Genomic DNA, 21,891 nt, shown 5'->3' with positions numbered 1-21,891 from the left:
ACAGTCTTCTCTTTCAGCCAACTATAGCAGAGTAAATGACCGCTTAAAATAAAAATATATGGCCTTATAATTAATACTCATAGGAGATTCTTTTGACAGGGAGGGTATCAATATTAAATCTGCAACAAGAGAGTGCATAATCTTTTTGTTTTTCTTTACTGTTTGCCAATTAATAACACGGTTACTAATCATATTTGGGGTGGGCTTTTTTTTTTTCAGTTGTTATTTGGGGGAGTAGGGGATAGTAATTCCAATCTGAGACCACAGTAACGTGGAGAACATGAACAACCCAATGGAAGACTAAGAGAAATACAAGAGCAACTGTTCTTGTTCTTTGTAAAAGGTCCTTTAAGTCTATAGCATATGGGTCATCTCTCCGGAATGCTTAATCTCCTATCCATCTACACAAGTTACAACATATTTAAATTTTCTTTTCAAATCCAGTCAGTCTCCCAGAGAAAACCAGGCCCTTAAAAACGATTAACAGACAGGTCTTTCTGGAAGTATCAGTTCTCCTTCCAGTACAATCAACTAGTAATCAACTGTATTCCATGTTGCAATCAACTGTATGCCACTGAATCGCTATGTGTGCCATGATATTCAAAAATCCAAATGGTCCAGTTCTAGCAAATGGTGCTTTCCTTTTGGTCTAGAACATCCAACGGAGATATATATATATATATATATATGTATGTATGTATGTATTATACACACACACACACACACACATATATATGTATGTGTATATGTATATGCGTGTGTGTGTGTATATATATACAAAACATAGTCTAGGCTCATTAAAACTAAGTCTTGGTGCTAGTTTAATGGTTATATTTACCCTGAATGCAAAATATCTTGCTACTTGGTCTTCCAAAACAGAAATTAATGCCATAATGGATCATTAGGTATAACAAAGTTCTTCATGTGTTTTTGGACTAGTTTTGATTTTTCTCTCTCTTTCTCTCTCCCTTTCACTCTGATTTTTTTCAAATCCCTGTTTTAGCTTTCCAGTTAAGACAATATTTTAAAAGATGTGAAAACCACTGAGGACTACAGTGCTCAGCTTTCCTTCCTAATTATATGGACAAACCAGTATTTCTCCTGGGACAGGGGGAAGACTCAGTGTCTCCTGCATTTTTAGCAAATCTGGGGAAAGTCTGACCTTGGCTGCAGGACAGTAGCTGTGCTTCCGATACAGTAAATGAAGTCAATTTCCTTTTGGCCCTGTGTTAAATTACCCTGTTTGATGCCGACTGGGAAACCTCAGAAACGAAGGCGAGGTAAATCCACTACCAAGACAGTCTGTGCAAGCTCAAACTTCTTGGTGGCCTCCACTGCAATCAAATGGGGAGGATTCAGTGGCTTTAGCCTTGGCTCTTAGCTGTGCCATTTGTAACTGGGTGTTCCTCTGTTGTGGTTCCCGCCTGGTTTAGCAGGCGGGCTGAAAAAGGCACTGGGTTGGCCCTTCTGGTCTGTCACAGAGGGTTATTTTAAAAGGCTCCAGCCGGCTCATGGGCATGTGGCTAGGAGTTCCTAGCCTGCACTTAAGAATGCCGCTACAGAGAAACGGGCTTCTCAGTCCCATACTTGCAGCAGTAAATGTTTTAGCTTCCCTAGCACACGCGGTCTGGCAAGTCTGGCAGTCAGGCTAGCCCTCAAGCAGTGTTGGCAATGGATGGTGCCCTAGGAGACTCTACAGTTGTTCTACCCTCTTAAAAAACTACTGCAGCTGTGCTGGAAGGCTTGACTGCTGGGGGAGCAACAGTAGATTCAATGGCATGAACAGAGGTGCAAACTGTGTTCTGCTCTAAGATAGGGTCTATAAATACATAGGCTAACTTCCAGAGAGCAGCAAAACAGTTTGGTGGCAACATCACCCGGGGCTGGGGCTTGCCTTGCCAAGGCACAGAGATGTGACTCTTGTAAGAGTTTACTGGGAAGAACAATGACACTACAACATGTGGGCTGCACTAAATCCTCCTCACAGAGAGAAGATGGTACAAATGAAAGCATTTAGCTAAGGCCAGAAGAATATTTGTCTGTACTGGAACAGCTTCTCTCATCTTGTCCTTCAGAATGCAAGATCTTTAGGCAGGGACACATTATTTGTGTGGCCACGTTTCCCCAGTTTTAGAGCAAATACTGTGCATATTGATGGTGCTATAGAAATAAATAACACTAGTTCAAACTTCAGAGGCTTTTTTGTAGAGCTGGAAGCTAATCAAATGTTTAAAACAGGAAACTGTTTTCTGCCAGCACACCTTAGGCAAATATTCACATTTACATTTTCCTCATAGTTTGATGTTCTTGCTATACCCCTTCTAGCTTGCTCCCCTCACTGTTTCCTTTGTTTTGCTCTCTATGCTGCCTAAATTAAAGTTCTGTTGCTTTAGGTCTTCACTTTTGGAATTTTTTTCCTCTTTGAAAGAGCAATTGATTATCCTAGTTTAGGGATTGGGGTTTTTTTTCCTTAATACCCCTATTAGGTGTAAGATGTTTCTCTCCAGGTTTCATCATCAGATGACATTCAAGCATCAGATTGCTTTATGGAATGGTATGTCAAACCCACCAGCCTTTTACTGCTTGGGTTCCTCAGACAGATACTTGCTGATGGATGATGGGGAAGTTGTAACAGTGGGCCCCCAGAGGCATGGAAGTTTGTACACTTTACATCTGTTTCAATAATTACTATTACTTGGTATTCTGACTATCATTCTGCACTGTTCCCACTGTTGCCATTACATTTTCCTCTTCTTGGCGTTTACTTGCTTTGAAACTTTCATAAATTTGTATTCATTTGTCTCATATTTTTCTTCTGTTTTTAAACTTTAGATATTCTACCTGAATTACAGGATAAAGTATTGTAGAGAACTGGTTTTAGTTATTCTGTTTGGCTGAGGGGGTTTTTATGTGGTTTTTTTTTTTTTTTTTGAGTAATTTAGTAAGCATGATGTATCTCTTTACTAAAACAGCAGTCATGCATAGATCATACTTGGGGCCAAAATACAAGTCTTCTTCCACTTGCACAGAGCCATCCATGACTCTACTCTAAACAGGATAAACTGTTTCCCAGAGATGACTGTGGCTATCTTGGCATCATCTATATACTGGTTGATGCAAGTATTTCAAATAGTCTTGTGAAAATAACGAGTGATGTTTTGTACAGGTCAACGGTCACATCTGGATGCAGACGCCAACACTACAAAAAGGATGCTCACAAGGGGCATTACAATGTATCCTGGTGGTTCTAGTTTTTAGTTTACAATGGCCCAGAGCCTTCAATGTTTTTTTTGGTTAATATGGACTTGCTGTAAAGATCAGCTTCTGCTTCCCCAAGTGTAGCACCCACTGCCATCAACAGAATTTGGCACTTGGCATTTCAACCCTGACCTATGCCTAATATAGTTATATCCTCCTTTATATTCCAAATCCTCATGAATATCACACAGTCAGGTGAAGAACTGACTGTCCTCTCCTTCAGAGAACCTAAAGGGATTTGACTCTGATTACTTTCAGCCTACAAGAGCAATCTGGAAAAAAAATCACTAACATCATTGGTTTTTGGATTTCATCTTTGCGTCGTATGGGCTGTGGCAGACTGAGCCAAATCCAGAGTTCAGCTCTGCCCTCAATTTGCTTCTCAAATTAATGTGCTACTGAATGAACTACTTCCCAAATCCAGATGCTTGAAGATATGATTAGTGTCTCTATTGGCAGATGGGGGATTATTAAATGTATAATTTTTTTTTTTTCCTGACACTCTGTTCGCCAAACCTCATCCACATGCTATTCATGAACTTTCATCTCAGGATGTTTTGGGTCTGCCTTCACTTCAAACATGGGGTGAATATTACGAACATGTTTCAAGGGAATGGGGAGCTGTTGCATAATTTTTTTTTTAAACAAAAGAGGCTAATAGTCCAGATTTTCCTGTTTTCCCTCTCACTCACTCACTCCCTCCCTCTTTTGTTTTTTTTTTTTTCCTTCAGGAGTTCAACACGCAGAATCAGGTCCAGATTTTCGAAAGAGACCAAGTCCTTCAAGTAGAGAGAGAAAAGTGGCCAGATACATTTTTCAGAAGCACAGCAAACTGAGTATCTAGCTTATTTGCAAAAGTGATTGTTTCCTTAAGTGATAGCCAAGCACTTTTGAAAGTCCAGCTCCAGTCAAGATTTGGAAAGCTTTCTCTACTTTCCAGCATAGTGCCTGTTGTCTGCAAAACTTCCCACTCTACTTAATACACTTCAGTCTAACATTCTTTTTACTTACACAGATGATGAGCATATCGTAAATGGAACACATCACAGCCATGAACATGGTGATAGAGGGTTTTTTCTATCAGATCTTGGGGCTCATATCCAGTTAATTCAGTCACCCTGGAAGAAAAAGGCTGCATAATAAGCAAAATCTCTAGGGATATTCAGTTTCATTAACTTAACACTTGATTATGCCAACTAACCAAGTACCTAAAAACCGTAGGGCAAAAATGTTAGTTTTGGAAACAGAATCCTCATCTTTACCAGAAATTAAAAGCTCTCAACCCAGCCAAAGCAAGATGCAACTACTCCCTGGCCTGCCTCACACACAGGCAGGAAAGAGTCCTTTTATTACTTCAGCTTTGGGCTTTTGTCACTGTCATGCATGATCCTTTGCACAAGGATCCATTTGAGGAGCCATTCATGAAACAATTAAAATTACTGTTGTGTACTGCTGTCAAATTTTCATTTGCTTTCATAAACATACAAGCATATCACGTATGTTAGTCCACACAGGCTGTGATCACGGTCTACAGATGAACTCAGGGTAGCACTTAACAGAAGAGGGAGGCAGGAGCTTATTCCAGCTAAGAACGTGAAAGGACAAGCTGCTATGAAGATCACAAGCTAAAAAAAAAAAGAGACTGAAGCTAGACTTTCAGAAAAACTTCCTCACATAATGAGAAATAGGATAAGGGAACAAATCGGAAGCAGCAGCATCTCTGCAGATGTTAAAGAACCAGGCTACAGAAGTCACACCTACACTGGGTCAGACCTAAAAGTCACCTCAGAATTCAGTTTTCATGGTTCAGAATGGACTTTTGTTTATTTAGCACAGTTGCTTGACAGCAAAATCTACTTAAAGTACATTGTACAAATCCGTCATAATCTGGTTTGTTTACCTAGTGTTGCTGGGGGGGTGTTTATGCTGTCCCGGGATTTCTTCATCTAAAAATGCATAACAGAGGTACCATACAAAACCCTTGGTCTACATTAACAAGCAACAGTACTCCATTAGCACAAGATCTGTAAAGTAAAATGGTCATTGCTAAGGATCTAACATCTGCGTATTTTTTATCTGGGACTAGTTCTAGTTCAGGCCTGTGGACTGAAAGCTCAGTAGTAGTTGGAGTGCCTTAGACATGCTCCTGGAGGTTGTCTTCCAGTTTAGATTCATCCAAAAGGAAGCCAGTTCATATGCCTAAGACCTCTTTGTGCCATGCAGTGAGTGGGGACGGCCAGGACATTCACTTCAAAAGATGATTCCAGTCTGAGCTAAAACACTAAGGGAGATCAGCTCTGCATCAAAGAATAACACAGTAGTATCAATAGAAATGGCGGATGGGGTCTCAAGCAACACGTCATTTGGGACGCGGGAATGCCATTTATGCCATGGGAATGGCATAAACTTTGCCTTTTTTTCTTTACTACACATTTTACTTACTCTTTCCCTAACAGTGAGAAATAATGTGGACCCCCATAGTGACTGGGGACTGTAATGACATTCTACTTGAGAGAGAGCAGGATGCAAGGAGGTTCTTCTGAAGGAAATCAGAAAAAAAAAAAAAACAAACACACAAATGCCGTCATGGCCTGATTTATTACAAATACAGCACAAATATATCCACACCTCCCCTAACCATTCCTGCATCTGGGAAAGCCTTGCAGGCCTTTGCCTCAGGGACTGTCGATGCAGAGTGAGCACATGTGCTCTCTTTCTCCAGGAGGCTATGTGAACACATGCTTATGTTTCTCTTCCACATTCTGCCCTGTCCCTCCTGGCTTACAATTTTAAGGGCTTCAATTCTGACTTAAACCCACTAGCATGCTGAAATACTGGTATAAGGTCCTGTTCTCGTTTCAGTGCTCCTTCTGACTTCAGGGCACTTAAAGCAACAGTGGCAGTTTCATCTTGCTCACCTAACTGGTGAGTACAGATACAGCTAATCCAAAAACAAAACAACAACAGCAGCAACAACACGCAAGCCAGGTGTGAATTTTTCTGGAAGTGCAGCCTCACTTTGAAGTTGGTCTTCCCATGGGCCAAAAAGTAACTTTTGAAAAGTTGTGAGCTGGAACCAAGCTTAGCTGCTTGACTTCCTTAACACAAACACAACCCCTCCTTAGGCCACTGAAGGGAGCCTGGGCTCTGGAAACAGTTCTTTGCATATAACAAGGCATGTAGAAAAGGAAACAGAGCTTGCCCTAATGATCAGTTCTGCCCTCGAAAGTTCTTTAAATCACTTGGATGCATGAGTGAATAGGCTGCAAACCAAAATCAGAAGCTGCAGATCACTTTAGGTGGAAGCCACTGCCTCCTTAGTCCAGCAACCTTGATAAATCAAGTCCTGCATGTTTTACACTGTACTAGGTGTACAAAAAGGCTTATTTAACTGCTCTTTCCTACAGTGGCATACCGGCCTGGCTGCTGTGACCATTACCTCTAAAGATCTAGCTATACTTTTCCTTGTATGGGTACTAGAAGCAAGACAGAACCACTTTTGTCTTATTGCTAATACATCCCTATTGGGAGCAACTATAATTTGGTTTGCTCAGACGGAGGAGCAAAGGGCTCTGGTAACACTTAATAGCCCAGATAGATTGCCCTGTGTGTGGACAGAGACGACATACATCTGCTCTTTGGTAAACACAGCTATACAGCAGTCCTGGTTGTATCTGTACTCCTGTCAACACCTCTGGTTAAACTGTCTCCTTTGAAGACACTCCAGTCTCCAGGCAGTTCCTCTTAGGCACATCATTTCCTTTTTTCCACATGCAAAGACACGTTGCTGAACCCCTTATGCTTCTTTGTAGCTGTTACATTAAGTGAAGCATGCCAAAAAAAAAGGGTTTCCAGAAACAACTAGTTCTTTGTATTCTAGCAGCTGATGGCCCACTATCTCATTGGCCTTAGCATGGAAAAAGAGCATGTTCTTGCATGGTTGACTTACCATGCAAAACTTCCCCACTAGGATACAGATCCTTTTTCACTGATATACATAAATATCATTTCTGCTTCTTGCAAATCCAGCATGTCAAGGAAATGAGAAAGTATGTCACACAATGCTTCATATGCCGGGATTTTTAAAGAATGATTGTCTTGTCAATAGTCAAATCCATCATATTGTCTGGGCATCGGGCTTTTCCCCTCAAGGTATCTTAAACTGCACTGTACAAAGAATCACTGTAGAGTGAAAGATACAAGGGTTCAAAAAGGGATGAATGAGTCATTTCACAGCTCCTTGAGCTCTGGTTTTGTGTGATTTGTCTTCTTAGATGATATGCAGGGTATATCAGCTGCGAATGGAGACGAGGTTTTCTTTCATAAGCACTAGCCGTTTTTTCAAGCTCCCCCCCCCCCCCCCCGCAACACACTGTGTTTTCATCTAGTGGCCAACTGTGTTCATTTTCATTCTAACAACCTCAGAAGTAGGTTGTTTTCATTGTTAAGGCACTATACTAAAGTGCTGGAAACTAAGTTTTCTTACTACTCTTTCTGCCAAAAGCTTCCTGGATGAACCTGGAAAGTCATTTGATCTCAATGTCTCAGTTTACCCTCTATAAATTATGGATGATGGTACGTCCTTATCCCTTTTCACTAGTTTTGCCTGTTAAGACTGTATGCCCTTTAAGGCAAAAATATATTACTGTTTTTCCATATATTGCCCACAGCAAGGAGACTTCAGCTGACTTAGAAACTGTTGATTATTACCAGTTCTTATACGTTGGTATTCAAGACAAAGAACAGTCTATCCAGCTTCCAGAAGCGCTTCAAAGGCCCACATACTCTTTGTGTTCCTGATTAATTTTGTATTGCTTCAGCTTTTTGTGGGTATCTTGATTTGTTTGGAAACCAGTGTAATTTATCATAAAACTTGACTCTCAAACATTTTATGCTAGAAATGAAATAGCCGCTTACCTGGAATCTAGGAATATTAACTTTAAGTCCAAACTTGCTCTGAACATAAACATATTACTGTGAAGTTTTATCTCGGTGATTGCACTGGGAGGTAAAGATTGACCTACAGCCACAAGTCCAACGATTTGGTAACAGGAATCATACAAGGACATATCTAGCATATATTGTCGTATCTTCAAATAGCCACTGCAATGGATCACCTGGTATGGGAAGAAAGCACGCTCAATATTTGATAGGCTGCAAGTCAGCTGACACCCCCCCCCCCCAGTTTTAATGAGCTTATAAACCAATAAACCCTTCCAGCATTTTTAGCCACTGCCTAGTGTGTTAAGGCTTCAGAAGTCTGGTTGATTTCTAAATGGACATGAAAACACAGTAAACGTAGTTATTGTGTTTACTGTAAACAATCCAGTATTGAAATATATCATCTTTGGCACTATATAGATTGCATCCTAGTTAATAATTTTGGGCAACATTATGGCCTCATTCACGTTCAGGTAATTCTAATTCAGGCCAACGAGGTGACTTGTGCAACTGGGCGCTACCAAGCCAGAGCACAGACACCAACACCATGGGGCGTGGGAAGACTTCCAAGTTCCTGCATCTGGGTTCCTGCCCCACCTGCCTCCAGTTCCCTAAGGGAACGAGAGCCGGCTATGCACCCTCCCTCCACCATTGTTTTGGGGGAGTGCTCCAGTCAATTCTCCAGTACGGAAGATCAGGGAATCAGGATGTGGGAACGTGCCACAAAGCACACTTCAATCTGCTGCTGCACTCCAAACCACTGTGCAAGACAGTTGCATTACTGAGGGAAGGTCCAATCAGTAGTGGCTTTTTTGCATCCGTTCTGATTCTTTTTGTCATAGACTTTGCTTCCAGCTATACTTACGTAAAGAAATAAATAAATAACTGTATTACTTCTTGAACAGGAAAAAAAAAAAAGTTTATGTACATTACCTTGTAGCCACTGCACGTCAATCCTGCATTCCTCTTGGCTAGAACACACTTCATTCTCAGGAAAAATGATCTCTCAATTTCATATTCTGAAAGCATAAACCATACAGCTTATTTATTACTAAAGATTTCAAACCATGTCCATTACATTGCCTTTGATGATTTAACAGATGTATTTATGTCTCAGCCTTAGGCAGCAATAGAAATGAGCCATTCCACCTTTCTACTCAATCTCTGCCTGCAGGATTTATTTCACCTTCATATGAGGATTCTCTCTGAAAATCAGGCAAGTCAGCAGCACTAGGCCTCCAAATTTCTGTTTTGACCACCCTTCACTAGTAAATTGACTCTCAACAGCCAGGAACCGGCCCATATGGCAAAAGAGAAGGAAAGGCTTCCTTTAGAGGGTGCATAAACCAACATACAAACCCTCGAAAGTAACAACAGAAAGATAAATAAGAAAATTCATTGTTTTTTTTAATAACTGAGTGTATGTAGCTAGTCATGTCCACGCCAGTGAACTTCTGACCTTCATATACAGCATTACTATCTGTTTCACTGACTTGCAAATTCTTCTTGGGAGGTGTTTTTTAAGCAAACGTCTTCATGGATAGCCTCTGGAATTTGTTCGAAAGTTAAATGTTGCTCAGGTACACTGGTATTTTCTCCTAATAGGTCATTATTCTCTTTTAAAGAAATAACAGTTTAGATATCATTAATGTTAATAGTTCTGACTTTTTTTTTTCTTAAACAAAAACTGCAGTTTGGTAGAACACAACTATATTAGGAAAAGAAAACTCTTGGTACTTCTATGAATGGGAAAATCAAGGACCCAGAGGGATTTTCAGATTTGTTTCAATGTCTATTACCTTCTAACTCCCTGCATGGTTTGATCCAAAGTCCGCTGTAGTCAGCTGGAGTCTTGCTTTAATTTGATTTTACTGCTGAGTTGTGTTCCTGATTTTTGTGCATCCATCACCCAATTAACACCTTTTAGCCACACACCTGCAGTGGTTTGAGCCTCAGACCACTACCTGGAAACCAATAAACTCTCTACGTTAAGTTCTGAGTTTAGAGGTCTTAAGATACAACCGCAGAAAAAGGACTTGAAGAGTTGTGGAAGGAAAATAAATGCAACATACAGTGCATCTCAATTAGTATCAGCCTTCCTGAGTATTGGAATTTTCCATTTATCTTGTTAATACAAATTAGATCCTTATGGGGAGAAAAAAGGCACTTAAATGAACTGGCACATCTACTATAGAGTTTTAAACACAAATGTATACAATTTGGTGAGAGGAAGCCATACAGTACAGATTGCTATTGCTGAAGCATGACCTCATGATTAAAGAATGGGTCTGGGAGCTGGGAACATTGGTGCAATTCATAGCTCTGATACAGATTTTCTGTGTGACCTAGCACTACTGCTTACTCTCTGCTGTAGTCCCCTGCATGTAAACTAAGGATAATTTTCTCCTTTCAAGGGTGCCAAGGGAGAAAAATAATTAATGCACAGTAATGAGAATACAGAGACCATCTTATGACATAGACAGAGTTGATTGATAGCAATTTTAATGACTAACATTCTTCTATAAAAAGAGATGATTAGTGGAACTAGAAGCAATGTGTTAAACTTCTCAAATGTTCTACCACAAGATCTGAAATAGTCTCCTTTCAGTAACATACTCCTTCAAGGCACCTTTTTCTTTAGCCTATTATTTGCTGCTTCTTGCCTTTTTAAATGTTAATGCAGATTAGTACACTGCTATAGAAACACTTAGGTAGCTGTAACTTCACTGTTCCACCAGGAATGGGCTATGATGTACGGTGTGCTCTTCAGATGTCTGTAGAACTAGAGCAGTACCCAGACTTTAAGTTACCATTTTCCCTTCTTTATTTAAAACAAGTAATTCCTTAATTATTTAAGAAGAGATCTCATCTCTGTGATATCACGATGACAGATTGTAAGCAAGAACACCAGTCCTCATAACCAGCTAAGGGCTCCTTAGGAAATCAGGCAACTTATTGTAACAATTCAACAGCAAGGATGCTGCGTGGTATGGGAGAGCAAAGGGAGATAGGCTTGCACCCTAGTAATAAATGGTTTGGGGAGGAAAGGGTGACAGAACTGTAATTTAATAGTAGTTGTATGAGATACGTGAGATTGCAGACTGGTAATCAGTAGCTTTATAGTTGCGTATCATAGAGTACAAACTGATATAATAACATAATGTGTTTATCAGATTATTCATCACTGAATTATTAGGTTTTTTTAGCAGTTTGTTGCTTAATCAACAAACACTGCAGTTTCTTAAATCATTCACCTCTCATGCCAGCAATCTACAGGAGGCGAGTTACCCATGAAATAACTGGGGACTCATCGGGGAGTTCCCAGTTTGGAGGCTGGAGCTAGCTGATATGAAGATGTCTTGGTTAAGCAAAAGATGGGATGATCCATGTGGCCAGAAAGAATCTGGAGTTTGGATCAACACACTCCCTTTTTACCAGAAGAAGCTAAATGGTTGTATATGTGATGATAAGTGATCCTCCTGCTGTATGTATTAAGCATGATTGTTCATCTTTGTGTGGGTGCCCAGCGTCTCTTTGAGGGATGCCACTGTTTTGGAAAAAGCCAAATGTGTCTGAAGGGGAAAAGGAGAGCCTCAACACCCCTGGATGTTCTGGGCTGTGGGAGCCTGTAACACAGTGGCTAGTAATGTAGCATGCCCTCATAGCATAGCTGGATAGAGCGCTGTAGCATCTGTAACCAGCCAGCTGGGGTCACGACCCAGCTGGTAAAGGCTAACACTTGTTTCAGGGTGCCTAGTTATTGATAGGCAGACGTGGTATCTAGCATCTTTTTGCAGGATTGGAGCTGAACAGTACAAAAGCTACCGGAGAGAGCCCTGTGAGCGTGTGTGAGTGTAAAATCTATTAGCAGTCTTCAAGCCTGGTTAGCTGGCAAGTAAAAGCAGAATCAGGCCATTCATATTGTTTATGCTTTTGTGAGTGCTGTTTGTGTGTAGGTGGTACCTGTAAAAGCACTCTTCTCCTGTCTGGGTTGATCTATTGTTAGTCGGCTCTGTGCTTGTTTCCGTGCATGTGTGCCTACTGGGAATAAAACCATCTCCAGATATGACTAACAGTTTGCAAAATATAAAGAAGCAATAAGACCAAAACCCTCACATGAAGAAATCAAGTGTGCAAGAGCACAAATAGCGTAATTAGTATTAATATAAACTGAAACTTTTGCCAGGTGGCTCCCCAACACCCTTAAAAGTAGCAAAGCCAAAAAGGACTGCAGTACATTGGTAGTTGTAAAGTTCACTGGAAAATAAAGAGGTCCTGTATCCTAACACATCTATCAATGTAACACAAAACTTAAGATATCATGTGCAGGTTGTACAAGGTGCAGATAAGATGGTCTACTCTGATGAAGTAAATGTAGAAAGAAAACGAGGTACTAGTAGTTTAACAAAGAGAGAGAAGCTGAATATTCAAACAGAAGAAATCAGAGGTTCTGTGAGAACAGTGACTACTAATGCATGCTGTTCTGCTGCAGAGGTTCATCACAAGAATGTGAGAAAGAGACAGCAGAGCTGAAAGCAGAGCTAGAAAGCAGGAAAAAAACCTGTAGCATAAAGGGTCAGGGCCTGCTGTAAAAGCAGAAGTGCCTGGACACGTCCTGAGATATACCAAAAATCTCGAATTAGGAAGGAAGGAAAAACAATCAGTATAAAAGAAATAGTTCAGGCTTGAGTAACAGAGGAATGTAACAGAGTACTCGTAAGAGAAGTGGTTCCATCAATCACAGTTAAATTTTGAAAAACTACTCCAAAAATACGAAAGATAAAGCAGCTAGATCTAGTTTCAGAATTACTGATTTCACTGGTGTTTACTTCCAGCAAGCATGAAAGTATAGTGCATGTAAGTAAAAAAGAATCTTAGATAAGAAAACTTCTAAGTTATTGAGAAGGTACAAGAGATTTGAAACAGAAGGCAAACTAAGAAGTGGTGTTAGCTTCTTAAGTAGCTAAACGTTGAGAGAATTGTAGGTTAAGCATGTGTATATGAAAGTTTGAGAGAGAATACCAAATAGTAAAATATTATGATCGAACCAGAAGAGAAGTACCATTGAAGAAAGCATTAAGTGTTAGAGAATACTCATACCTGTCTAATAACCAAAGCTTAATCGCTGTATTTAATTTTTCTGACAAGTTAACCCTATAACTACATCATTGTAAGCGATGTGTTAACATCCTTCCTTTAAAGGAAAAGGAAGAAACAAAGATGGTAAAAATCCATGCATAAATGTATCAACTGCTAATTTAAGCTAAAATACAAAGTTTGTTGGTTTGTTTTAGAGAAAAGATGACACCAACAGGTCGCAGACGTGAACTTATAGAGGACAGGAAACAAAATGCTACTGACCAGACCAGGTGGTCAACCATGAAGTGCACCTTTACAACACCTGGAACTGAGAGGACTGTGCCTTCACATAGTGTCGTAACTGGGGGTGTTTTAGACCAGAGTATAGCCTTACGTGAAAAATTCACATTTGTCACCGCAGGAGGTGTTTTACATTATATCGCACAATTGACTACAACTTCCAGAAGGAGATGAGAAACTGGCAAGCGGACAATAAGCTGCAAGCCTAATCATCAACTTGAAGTACAAGAACCTTTTAAAACTGGGGTCTGACAGTGAACTATTCACTATACATCACTGATATGACATATTCGTGGAACAGTCCGCAAAGCCTAATGCTGTGCTACTCCTAGCATGGCATACTGTAGCTGTGTTAGTAATGCTACAAGCAGTGTTATTCTTTACCCTTTTACACATGCTTTGTCTGATATGGAGAAAAGGAATACACCTGCATGCCCAGATGAAGATGTTATATACTCTGCTATCCCGAAGGCTGTGATGAACAGTAGATGATTCTTACATAGCAAATTTCTGAGAAGTCTGCAAGATTTCAAGGTAAAGACTGTGAATGAGCGTGTGAGTCTGTGACAGAATGGGAGTGGGGAGGTCTCTGTGTTTTGTTTTGTTTTGTTTCAGAATACTACAGTGTGTCCCGCTTTTCTATATCCAAATAGTTTCTCCATATATTCTGGAACCAGTCAGTTCACGTTCCAATTAACTGAGCAGTCACCTCTGTTCTAAAGCACAGAGACTGCAAATTTTGCTGCAATTCATGATAAATGTCACTCTTGCTAGAGCTCTTACTCAGCACTGTTCTTTTCAAACGCCTATTATTCCACGAAGTCCACCACATATGATGAAATTCATCTGTTTAATTGCACCTTCTGTAGCACTTGCCCTAGCTGTCTACAACTTTGACAAGTACCTGTGTATCACTACTGAAGGTTCTAATGCAGCCTTCCTTTATTGGCAAAGGTATTGCAGCACGGAGCTGCTCTTCCCATTTTCATCTTTACTTTCCATGTCAGCATCTATTTTTCCCCCTGTACATGAATGTAACTTGCTTCCTTTCCCCAAGCAGTTTTAAAACAATAGGGCAATTGCTCCTTCTTTTCATAACCGAGTTGAATAATTTTTAAAAGTTTGTACATTCTTCTGTTCAGGACTTTTTCAGAAGGTGAATCAAAAAAATGTCTCAATGTATGATACAGCTAAAAAGGAACCTCTGCCCCACTTCTGAATAGCTAAGTCTCTTGAAATGCTCTGATGATAGCTTCCTGAGAAGCAGATCAACCATCTTGATACAGCTTTTAACACTTCCCAGAACTTTACTGATTGACATTGCACGCAGGAATTAGAGATGGAAAGTAGAGCTTTAGGGTTCTTGCTGGGTGCCTACCCTCCCATTTTTGGCACGGGGCTTTTCTTTATCCAGTTATGTGGAATGTGACTTCAGTTCTATCTTTCTATTCCAGACACTTCCACTATTTGTTATAGCTTGGATTTACTTACGATAGCAAATTTCTCATTTTGTTTGCACCGTTATCAATGTTTAATATTTCAAAGTAATGGTCCTCTCTCCATTGCTCCACAAACGTTTACTGAAATCTTTTCAAGAATGACTTGTGAGACTCTTGGTTTTTATCCCAGAATTCCAATTTCCACCATTTTCCCCAAGTGACTATTGGTAATATTTGGAAATGAAAACCGATCCAAGTATAACATTAATTTTGATCAAAGGGATTACATACTTTCAGTAGATTTCTGCAACTTTGCTGCTTTTCCTGCTTGGAAGGGTGTAACTGAGGTTACTGAGATCCTGACCTTTTCAATATATCTGCTATCAGATATTTTAAGGGGGCATTGGAAAATAAGGCATCATTTATATTGAGTTTTAGAGGAGCGAGGTGGTACCAGTTAGAGTTTATATCCATGTCCAAGATAGCAATTTCAAATGTATCATAATTTATTTTTCAGCCAGAGCATTATCAGATGGCATGTTTTACTTCTCAGATTTAGAGAACTTGTTCTGTTCCACTAATATGTAACTATACTGCATGGTCATCCTACAGAGGGTCCTTTTGTGAAGAACTGCTGCAGTGTAGTTGATTAGGTTCAGTAAGAGCTATAAATGAGGCAGGCAGCAAATGGCCTAATTCAAATCCCATTACATAGTTTTATCTGTATGTTAACATCCTCATGTTAACACGCGAGCATGCGAGCATCTTGGCTAGCCTCTTTCGTGAGCATAACAAGGCAACAGCTTTTTGGAGAAGCATGGGAGACAAACGTCCTGCTGAAACCCAGCAACCTGTGACTGAGAACGCGGAGAAGCTTTGTTGTCTCTGGATGTACAAAAGATGTGTTTCCTTCTCACAGCATGAAAATCATTTGCACGAGTAAGCCATTTCAGTTACCCCTGTCTTTTCCTAGCCTGGTATATCAACCAATACATTTTGACTGCAAGCACTCCTTAAGAATAGAATAGCCTGTTTATATTCTAGAGATTTGTTCTTTTCTACTCTTGTAAACAGGATAAATTTCATGGTACAGAAAATGAGCCTTGCTATTTTGGATAAAGAATTTGAGCGTTTGTTCACTCATGCTGCACGTGACTGCCAGCAGGATTCTCCAAGCACTTCTGTGAAATTATGGTTAGCTTTATGGAAGCCAGAACTGTCCATCCCTGGGGTGCAACTATGAAATCCATCTTTGCTCTCTACTCCATCTTTCATCTCTTTTGAAAGAAAGCAGTCACAAAATTCTGTAGTTTGCATAACGCTTGTACTGTGGACTGAGGAAAGATCATCGTAGCTTTTCCACAGCTTCACCTCTTATGCCTTCATTTTCCGTAAGGTACTATTTCATATCTCTTTCTGAAAGTTCACAAGTTTGTAAATTAGCAAAATAATTGAATCATTTTGTTGCAGAACCACTTTGTAAATTGATACATACCAGCCTGCAAACTGCACAGTGCTACCGCACACACTCTTTTAGAAATGTATGCCTCATCTGTCACTATGAGAGATTATGAAGCTGCATTGAAACTGAGAGGTCTTTACCCTGCTGATGACGCGCCACATCCATTCGAAGCTTGATTCCTGTTCACTCTACAGGGCAGCTTGGGTGCAATGTCAAAGCTCCACTGTAGTGTGAGAAATGAAAACCTTTCTAAAAGTGCACACTTAGGCTGGAGCATTGTGCACACTGTCACCTGCTTCTACCCTCCTTCAAGTTCAGCCTGTACGGAGGCCCGCATCTCCTTCAAGTTAGTGCATTCCTCTGGCAACAAGACATGAAGTTGGTATATAAGTTGTGTCCCATATCCCTGCTGGACTGTTTTACAGGTTGGAAATACAGGGCATTGCGAGTTCATGTCTGCGCAACACTTTATTGCCTATCCCCCAAACACCCTGCATATTTTTGCCCTTTCAGTTTCAGGTTTTTTTCATCTTACCTCCTCTGTACTATAAAGCTGCACATGTTCTGCTCCTATTCTTGTGTAATCTGCAAAGCATCCGGGTCCCACACAGCATACTGCTGACTAGAAGAGCATGCAAGCATCTTGGCTAGCCTTTTCTGCGAGCATAACAAAACTACAGCTCTTTGGAGAAGCATGAGAGACAAACGCCACAGAGCCCACCACCCTGCATCCCTGTATTCAGAGTGCAGCTGACCTCAACTTTTAGAATAAGAAAAGGTAAAAGCACTGCAGGGATCATACAAAGGAGAGGCTGGTGCAACAGCATGCAGAGTTTTAAGGAAGACCTTGAAGCTGAGAATCCAGAATTGACCAACAAGGCGATGGTGAGAAAGGGTTTACAAATGCCTTTGGTGGCCTCTCCTCAGGACAAGTTTAGGAGTAGGCCTGGAGACTGGCTAGTGCAGAACAGGAATCAGACCTGCAGGTCTGGTGCATATCGACCACCATCTTCATTACTGCTGTGCCAGAAAGAACAGTGCAAAAGTGAGGCTGTCAATGGAACTATTCTGTGAAGTGAAATACTGCATGCAAATGGATGGAATGAAAACTACAACACCTCCCTGTCCTTCCTTGGTATGTGTGGTCAAAACGGGATTTTAAGTAAGGGAGAAGAAATAAAACACAGACATACTTTCCCTTCTCCCTGCTATGGCTGCAGCATCTGTAGAGACACATGCAGGTTGCAGGCTTAAGAGTATACCTTTGAGAATGCTCCTTCTTTTTAGCAACTGAGTGGCACCAGTTGAATGATAAACTGTAAACGCTGTAGGTGGCAAAATTACCGGCAGATATAGACAGCAAGTTCCTATGCACATACCAATTTGAAAGCTGAAGTTCCTGGGCTGATTTTATTTCCTCTTGCAATGCTCCTGCTGTGGTAGGAAAGTAACAGCTCTGTTGTTAGCCAGCCTGTCTTAGAGTTCCAAGCTTGCAAGGTCTGCCCAGATTTCCTCCCCATTTGGACAGTCTGTTCTGTGTTCTGATTGTATCCAGAATCCTGTCAGTGCTACAGAAGGTAAATTGTCTCTGTTATCATTTCTCTTATCCAAATTCAGCAGTTTGCTGCCCAAACTCTCTTTTGCTCCTGCAAGTGACACTTTCCAGCTTGTACCAGTGAAGAAACTTCAGGAAGGCACCACGCAGAAATAAAAAGTCTAGATGTTGCACTCTGAGACACCCTACTCTCTTTGATATACTTCACTGATAATTACCAATGGAAAAAATATTTTTCAGTGGAATGCCAGCAGTCTGCCCTCTTTTCCACTTTCAGACATCTAAAATAGTAATATTTTCTAGGTTTCTCTGATCTAAAATAACTGTAACAGTGGTCACAGGATCATCATGTTAAACCATTACTCTTCAATAACAGCTTCTCCCATAAAACATTTTAAAATGAATTAGAATACAAATCCTATAAATATTTCTCTTTTTCATGTATGTACTAGTAGAAAAAAAAAATCTTAAAAATCTAGTGTAACAAAAATCTTTCCAGATGTAAAAATTTCTATTCCCTTCCTTTGATATCAAGCAAAATGTGTGTAAGGAACATGGTCCTCCTCAAGAGGAAAAAGTATGTGCTGACATTTACATCTTAGCTGGACTGAAACAGTGCTCTTAAAGCATCAAACAGCATGCAGAAAGTCTGACACAATGTATTCCACGTTCCTTGTATTACTTACAATTAGGTTTATCGCTATCTAAGCATGTAAGAATTACCCAGTTCTTAGCAGAAAACAAGTCTGTCTACAGTAGTATTCTGCATTTCTTTGTCTACTCTGGCGTTTCTTAATAAACCGCTTTGAGACACCATGCCATGGTGTGCAAGTGAGCGGAAAAGTCGTGAAGCTGTAGAAGTTTTAAAGGATTGAAGTCTCAGAAAAAGCATATGAAACCAATACAAGATACACAATGTCAAACCAGCCAACTCCAAAAAACACACATGAAATAGCAACACACAAGGCAGAATCCCTCTCAGCGTTGCCCAACTGCTTGTCTCAGTCGACCTAAAGTGCAAGTATCTCTTACTTCTCTTGCTTGCTTGTACTCGGCTGCAGTGACGACAGATGCATCGAGTACTAATTCCTAGCTTGCACTGCCCTGGTATTTCATACCAAAACTTCCTTCTTTATTCCTGTAGAAACGGTGCAGAGGTAGAGCAGATCCCAACATCCTTCCGATGGTTTTCTGTGTGATACTATCTTGCTGCAAACCTGCTTTGGTAACTGTTAAAAGTTTTCTGCACAAACGCCTTGTACAGACATGCTGTTGTCAGCAGCACCATTTCGGGAGAACAAGGCCCCACTAATCTCAGTATGTGCATCCTAGACTGCATCAGTATGTTGCTTCCTCTGATTAGTATGCTGGGTGTAGTTAACTGTGGCAGTTAATGGTGCAGTCCTCAATATTAAGTCCCTAAAAGCCAGCCACTATTTCAGATCCATTCACAATGCTTATCACCTCTGGACAAAGCACCCTGTAAAAGTTCCTTCACAAACTTCTGCCAGCATTAACTCATCCCCCCCCCACCCCCTTCATCTCCTTTCTCCTCCACCGCCACCACTGTGCTGTATCAAAATTGGCTTTTGAGCTGCAGCAGATGAGACTTATCAGTCTGACAGGTGTTTAGCTCTATGCTAGATGTGAGGAAAGGGGCAAGCTCCTCACACACCTCTGACTTTCTGGAGGTATTGCTGGCCAGGGGGAATTTTGCATGACTTCGCAGTCACAACCTACTAGGTCTCCTACACTCAGGAGGAGAGATAAGCAGCATGTACTGAGTCTCTTCAGTTGACCATAAATGTAACCTCACAGCCTTCCAAGATTCAGAAACTACTGTCACCCCATCATCCAGTATCTTGGAGCCCACACCTCCCCTCCTCAGCACTGGATGAACACCTTCTGCTGCAGCAGGAGAGTCTCACACAGTGCACCCAATTTCACAGAATCACAGAATGGTTGAGGTTGGAAGGGACCTCTGGAGAGCATCTAGTCCAAACGCCCTGCTCAAGCTGGGTCACCTAGAGCACATTACCCAGGACTGTCTCCAGATGGCTTTTGAATATCTCCAGTGAAGGAGACTCCACGACCTCTCCAGGCAACCTGTGCCAGTGTTCAGTCACCCTCACAGGAAAGTTCTTCCTCAGGTTCTGAGGGAACTTCCTGTGGTTCAGTTTGTGCCCGTTGCCTCTTGTCCTGTCACTGGGCACCAGTGAGGAGAGTCTGGCCCCATCCTCTTGACACCCTCCCTTCAGATACTTATATACCTTGATCAGATCCCCCCTGAGCCTTCTCTTCTCCAGGCTAAACAGTCCCAGCTCCTTCAGTCTTTCCTCATAGGAGAGATGCTCCAGTCCCCTGATCATTTTAGTAGCCCTTTGCTGGACTTGCTCCAGGAGGAGCAATGTCTCTCTTGTGCTGGGGAGCCCAGAACTGCACACAGTACTCCAGGTGAGGCCTCACCAGGGCTGAATAGAGGGAGAGAACTACCTCCCTCGACCTGCTGGCAATGCTCTTCCTAGTGCAGCCCAGGATACCATTGGCCTTCTTGGCCACAACGGCACGTTGCTGGTTTGCTGGTGCTAGTTTGTTAGTTCCACTACTAGGACTAACAGAAAAGAGACACTTTCAGAGCTGTAAGCGCTCAAGGAAAGATGGCACATATGAAAACCACTTCTCTGCATATGAAGAAATCAGTTCCTTAGCCCTACACCATGAAGCAATTCTCAGAATGGTTCCTGTTGAAGTATTGCACATCTTGGGACACAGGCCCAGGAATCTTGATATCGGGCTTTGCAACAGATACAGTCGGTATAAGGAGCACAAAACTCTGAAGTGTAAGACTTCACAGATACAAGACTGAGCCAGGACACAGAAACATATGGCAGATCAGAAATACTCTTAAGAGATATCTGCAAAGTGAGTGGCCAGTGAAGTAATCTGTGATCTGAGTACAGCCAGTACACATCATTTGGAAAAGACATCACATTATTCTTTATTTTTGTTACTAACCCATCCCACTTGACTATAATGGATTTATTCCATTATAACTGCACCCCTGGGTGCAAAGTTGGCCTAATGACTCATGTGAGTCGATTCACTGAGGCATACCCTATATTTAATGGGTATGCAAGAGGTGACTTTATTTTTCCCCAACCCAGTCACCATCAGAGAGAGAGTCCAGCTGCTGACTTCCTTCATAGCAAGGGATCAGTACATATTGCTTTACATTTTCAATGCTGGTCATGCAAGGACCAGCACTGGTCTTTAAGCATGCAAGGCAGCTTAAAGACTTTGTAATTTAAAGCTGAAATTCTCCAAAGCCTCCACAGATCATGGGCTTATGGCTTTCATTGAGTCATAGCTTATAGATTTTTAAGGCCAGAAAGGAACATTAGATCATAGGTCTAACCTATATACATTGCAGGTCATTAAACTTCACTCAGTTACTCCCAAGCTGAGCTCAGTAACCTCTGTTTGCTTAATGTGTATCCTCCAGAAAGGCATACAGACTTGAATCTGAAGACATCAAAAGAAGAAGAAACCATTGCTTTCCTCAGTATTTTGTTCCTGTGGTTAATCAAACTCCTACTTATAAATGTATGCATTATTCTAATTTGAACTTTTGTGGTTTCAGTTTGCAGACATTGGTCCTTGATACATTTTTTTTTTCTTCTAAAACAGACAATTCTCTAGTTCCTGGTATTTTCTTCTCTTAGAAGTATTCATACACCGTAATCAAGCCACCTCTCAATCTTCTTTTTGATAAACCAAACAGACAGTGTTCTTTCATCTCCCATTATAACATATCCAGTCCTTCAATCACTTCTGTGGTTCTCTTCTGTACTTTCTCC

General features: G+C 41.0%; 1 protein-coding gene across 1 annotated transcript in view; it reads right to left on the bottom strand.

Moving 5' to 3' along the window:
• The window catches only part of SIM2 (SIM bHLH transcription factor 2), a 56,869-nt gene that overhangs the window by 12,374 nt on the left and 22,604 nt on the right, over window positions 1-21,891 (bottom strand). The window contains exons 5-7 of the mRNA XM_068913730.1: window positions 9,133-9,218; window positions 8,176-8,375; window positions 4,270-4,376 (exon numbers count right to left, since the gene is read on the bottom strand). Coding sequence (XP_068769831.1) covers window positions 4,270-4,376; window positions 8,176-8,375; window positions 9,133-9,218 — 393 coding nt within the window. The remainder of the gene's footprint in view (window positions 1-4,269; window positions 4,377-8,175; window positions 8,376-9,132; window positions 9,219-21,891) is intronic.

Source organism: Struthio camelus, chromosome 1, assembly GCF_040807025.1.
Source record: "Struthio camelus isolate bStrCam1 chromosome 1, bStrCam1.hap1, whole genome shotgun sequence".
Taxonomy (NCBI): Eukaryota; Metazoa; Chordata; class Aves; order Struthioniformes; family Struthionidae; genus Struthio; species Struthio camelus.
Note: the sequence above shows the minus strand (reverse complement) of the source record. Positions and strands in the feature narration are given on the sequence as shown.